Consider the following 5367-nt stretch of genomic DNA (forward strand, 5'->3'; position numbering starts at 1 on the left):
AAAAAAAAAAAAAAAAAAAAAAAAAAAAACACATCATAGTAAAACCAATACCTTCTCAGTTTCGCATCGAAGCTAAAAATCAATAAATGAATTATATTATAATTTTTTTTTATTTTACTATTACCTAAATATTAAAAATTGTTAATTTTTTGATTATTTATTATATAATAAAATGTATATTTATAGTCGTTCAAATCAGATATCAAGAGATGAACCTTTATCTTTAAAAATGGGTCAAACAGATGATGGTCATAGCCATATGAATGGGCATATAGCCAATGGTTTTTCAATAGGTGAGGATTCTTCAGAAGAAAGTGACGATGATACGCTATTAGAACTTCCTCCGTCTCCAAAGGTTAAAAGGTTAAAAAAATGTGTTTGCATTTTAATAATTATTTGATTTAATATAGGATGTACTAACTCCTGAAGTACTGTCTGAGAGGGAGCAACTCATTCGTGTATTAAAAGAAAATCTTCGTACAGAAGAAATGACATTGGTGTTATTGAAGAAATTACAACAATCTCAACAAGTTAGTCAAATTACTCAAAATGTTAGTATTACACCACAAGCAGCTCATACAAAGGATCATTCAAACTTGCTGTCACAACTGCCCACTGGCAAATCTGCTCAACCACCGCTACCCCATGTGCCTCATCATTCTAAACCGCCTCCTCCACCTTTGAATCGCCTAGTAAGTGATTGAATATTTTCAGTTTTTTTAATAGAAATGTATTTTGTAATTAAAATTTATTTCAGCCTTCATCATCAAGATCTAATTTACACCAGTCTCACCATTCTACAAGCCCTTTGATAAATTCAGGTAGATTATCTAGTAATGGTGTACAGAACTTACAGAGATCCAATGGTAGAGGATCTCAAAATTCTGGTCATTCGCCTTCAGTTACATTAGAGAGAGTCATGAAAGATCATCACTCAACAAATCATTCTCAAGTAAAAATTTTAAAATTTTGCTATATTTAACTAATAAATCTTGATTAATTTTTATTTTATCTTTAGGAACGAATAAGAAATGATGATGGACAAACGCCTGCCCAAAGACAGGCTGCGGCTAAATTGGCTTTGAGAAAACAACTGGAAAAAACACTTTTACAGGTTACTATACTGTGTGCTATTTTATAAGTTTTAAATTAATATTCAAATTATATATTTAGATACCTCCTCCAAAACCACCTCCACCAGAAATGCATTTTATTCCAAATCCATCAAATACTGAATTCATTTATCTGCTTGGATTAGAGCATGTTGTGGACTTCATAACTAATGGTGAAACAATTGAAGCCAGTGTACCCAAAGAACCATACAAATGTTCACAGTGTGAATCAAATTTCACTCCTGTGTGGAAATTAGAAAAACCATCAAGAAGTATGTGTTTTTATTATTAAATATTTATTAATTTATTCTTAATAAATTATAAAATTGAGAATTCAATTTTCATAACATAAAGATTTATTTTTAGGTAAAGATTCTAAAATAATTTGTGAGCTGTGTGTTACTAGTAATGTTAAGAAATCTCTTAAAGCTGAGCATACAAATCGACTTAAAACAGCTTTTGTAAAAGCCTTGCAACAAGAGCAAGAAATTGAGCAAAGGCTTGCACAAGGCTCTCCTCCTTCATCTGTGTCGCCAGCACCGGCACATCCTATTCAGGTTAATCCACCCATGCCGTCCATTCCCAAACCAGCCCCAGCTCCTAAGCGTAACCCTACACCACCCCAGCCACATAAGATGCACCCATCGGATCCTACAGGAGGCAAATTCAATGCAGCTGCAGCACACTTGGCTCTTCAGCAACAAATGTTTAGAGGATTATCCCCTCATCCAGCAGCTGCTATGTTACAGTTTGCTCCTCTCTTGTATCCATACCAGTTAGCAATGGCACAAGCTGGAGGAAAAAACTCAGCTGCTGCGGTAGCTGCAAATTTGGCTGAATTGCAAAGACAGGCTGTTGATTTACAAAGACAATATCTCATGGAAATGATGCCGCAACAAGGGCAGTCCAGATCTTCATCACAAACTCCTACATCAGCTCACAATTGGAAATCATGATAAACATTATGTGAGCATATATTTTCTATTATTTACTTTGCAATGTGATTTTTATTACTCATATTAGTGTAAAAAATAAGAAACTGCACTCCTACTGGACTACATTTCTCTAAGGGATAGTGTTCCTCATATCTGTAAAACAAGTGGTATTAAGAGAGTTTAAATTATGCATTCCACCACAGCACATGTATAAAAGTTGTGCAATAAAAATTAACACATTTGTTATATTTTTAGTAATAAAACAAATCTCTTGGATTAAGGAACAATATTGGGAGAAATCTTTATTATTATTGTTGTCTAGAAATTATAAATGAAATTATAAAAAATAATTGTGTTAATTTGCAGTCATTGTGCTCTAAATTCAATTTATAGTTATTTTTCATTTTTGACTTTCAATTATTATTATTATTATTATTATTATTATTATTATGTTTTTGAAAATCATACTTGTTTTTAAACAATATGTTTTTGTTTGTACAAAATTAAGTGTACAAAATCACCTCATAGCAAACCTATTGTTTACAATTGTTCATTTATTTTGTAAATATGATGAATTATACCGTTTATAAGTGTATGAATATTTAAGAAATATAATAAGAGCTATGTTATTAGTGCACTGGATTCAATTATAAGTTTTTTTTATAAAATTACGTTATATATATATTTTTTATGTATTAAGAATTTCCTGAATGTATTTTTACTTTAAATAAAATCGTTGTACGTTTTAGTCAATTCTGTTTACCTGACTTGTGTACATTCTAAAAGCCAGTTTAATATATAGTTGTGCAAATTCATTTTGATAACATAAATATAATTTTTAAAATAACATATTTAAGTCATCTCTTTATTTTTAACAAATTATTGAAAATAATTTTAATAACATCCAATACATATGCTTAAGAATTATATATATATTTTTTTAAAAGAACACAACTATTAAACCTTCAGTAAAAGTTGTCCGAGTTCTTTGTGATAGTTGTTGTGTATTTCCATAAAAATTATTTCTTGTATTTGATATGGCTTGTATATTTAACAACATAAATCAGTTAACAATTTAATATAAGCATTCTTTAAATTGTTGAATGTAATGGTCTTTTTTATTTTGTGGAAAAACTATCATGTATATTAAAAACAAAATCTAAAAGTTAATAGTTCATGAAAGTAACAAATTCATTTATTTGATTTAAACCGATTTTTTATTCTTTAAATTCAAAATTTTTTTTTTATGAATATTTAGTGAATTTTAAATGATTAAATTTGGCTTATAAAGGTATCATTTAAATAACAGATTAATTAAAATGTCATTAACTAATATTTTTAACTATAAAAATGTACAGTATATAAAAGTAAATTTTCATTTTTAAGTGTTCACAAAATCATTATTATATCAAATAATTAGTTCTACACTTTAATTAAAAAATGTGTAAAATTAAGCGTATTTAAATGAGTGTTTTAAAGGACCTGATGATTACTATATTAGTTAATTATATTTTTTCGAAACGGTATCATTTATATTCTTTACCGATTAAAAATGACTACGCAATGATTATTAAAATGTATTTTTGAAACCGTTTAAATTCCAACTATTTAAACCTGACTCAAAAGCTATAAATGAGTTCAATACTTTATGTTATTTCGGATATTCGATTGCGCGCATTTTTAAAAAGATTAAATATGGCGATCAATGTGTACACGTATGTGTAATTGTGTCATTATCCCGTCGTTAGTGCACACGGTACAGTTTTAGGCGGGGGAAGGGAGAAGCGAAATATACAACAATGCATTGGTATGGTACCGTATACTTGTATATATGTAATAATTACTCGTTGCCTTCCGTCCAAAGATACAGTATAAGCTCATAATAGCGAACTCTTTGGAAAATATAAGTCAATGAATAGATTGCAGCGCTCTTCTGATGACAGCGTTAAGTATTTCAATGACAAAATAAAAAGTTGCCGGCGTTACAGATGCCTTTCGATAAATATCGATGATGTTTGCTACTTATGTATGGACATTTATTAACAGTTTTTTGGGGACCTATATTTCATTTTTTAAAGATAAGTTTAGTTTGTCAAAACAAATATTTTTTTCTCTGAATTCGTGTAAACCGTCTCTTACCTTTGCAAATAGTCGGTGAACATTTCATTTCAATAATTTTATTAATTTTTGTGTTTGGATGAATAAGAAGTAATGCAGTTTATTATTTTAATATTTTAATTGAGAAGAGTTTTAATATATATTTTTGTCAGTGTTAATATGCTGTAGTTTATTAGTTATAACATAAAATGAAATGTGTAATAGTAATTATAAGGTTTTAACCATATGTTGACAAAAAAAAAATTTACTGACACCTAATTTTCTATGTGCAAATGACCGCTGTAGTTAAACAAAACATGTTATTTTTGCGTAATAAGTTGCCGTTTTTCGTGTTGTTATAATTTTTAATTTCATTTTGAACTTTTTCAATTTTGATGACTATATATTAAGTCAAACAGTATAGTCATATAAGAGGGACACAATAAGTGCTTTCATTTAACCATCGACAAATATACTAAGTAAATATAACAAGTATACATGCAATTAACTCCCCCTTTTACCAAAAAAAATATAATAAAAATAATTAAAATATTTACAGGGAGAATTTTCGTAGGTCTTAATGTCAATTAAATAAATATAGTAAAAGGAAGAGGGCCCCATCCAAAAAAAATGTTTTAGCTATTAATAGCTTATGATAAATTAAGGTAACGCAATATACAACAACATTTTAACTTTTTATAGTTTCTTCGTAAAACTTATAATACTAAATTTTTAAATATCATTTTCGTTACTAAAAATCGAATTATTCGTTTTACATTCAAAAAAATTCTAGGTATCAGTAAATTTACAAACAACTTGCCGTTGTATAGTTTGTAAAATTTGCTCATAGATTAATTTTATTCTATTTTCTGATTTGATATTGGATTAAAACATGACTAGCATTATTATTATGTGTTTTTAACACATCAAGTTAAATATGTATAAAATAAAAGTTGTAAAGCTTCATTATTTGTGGTGATTTTTTTATTGAACAAAATACTATATAAACTTTATTAGTTAGATTAAGTTATTTTAATGTCTTTGATAAACAATTTTCGACTCGAAAATTATAGATAATATAATATATATTAATTTATATTATAAATAATCTCAACAATAGAGATGTTAAAATCATGAAAGTTTTACATGGGCAAAACTAATATTATACACAATAACTTTGTATGTGGCTACGCTTATTATAAACTTATGATAGTATTAAAATT

At 27.8% G+C, this 5367-nt stretch overlaps 1 protein-coding gene across 7 annotated transcripts in view; it reads left to right on the plus strand.

Moving 5' to 3' along the window:
• The window catches only part of LOC126895985 (transcriptional repressor p66-beta), a 6458-nt gene extending 3658 nt beyond the window's left edge, over positions 1 to 2800 (plus strand). For 6 of the 7 annotated variants that reach the window (XM_050668354.1, XM_050668357.1, XM_050668351.1 and 3 more), the window contains exons 3-8: positions 187 to 355; positions 411 to 692; positions 758 to 952; positions 1019 to 1114; positions 1174 to 1384; positions 1479 to 2800. In XM_050668354.1, coding sequence (XP_050524311.1) covers positions 187 to 355; positions 411 to 692; positions 758 to 952; positions 1019 to 1114; positions 1174 to 1384; positions 1479 to 2068 — 1543 coding nt within the window. In that variant the 3' untranslated portion in view covers positions 2069 to 2800. The remainder of the gene's footprint in view (positions 1 to 186; positions 356 to 410; positions 693 to 757; positions 953 to 1018; positions 1115 to 1173; positions 1385 to 1478) is intronic. The other variant, XM_050668352.1, reaches the window with a different exon arrangement.
• Positions 2801 to 5367: the final 2567 nt, after the last annotated feature.

Source organism: Daktulosphaira vitifoliae, unplaced genomic scaffold (assembly GCF_025091365.1).
Source record: "Daktulosphaira vitifoliae isolate Bord-2020 unplaced genomic scaffold, ASM2509136v1 Scaffold_1, whole genome shotgun sequence".
In the NCBI taxonomy this organism is placed as follows: Eukaryota; Metazoa; Arthropoda; class Insecta; order Hemiptera; family Phylloxeridae; genus Daktulosphaira; species Daktulosphaira vitifoliae.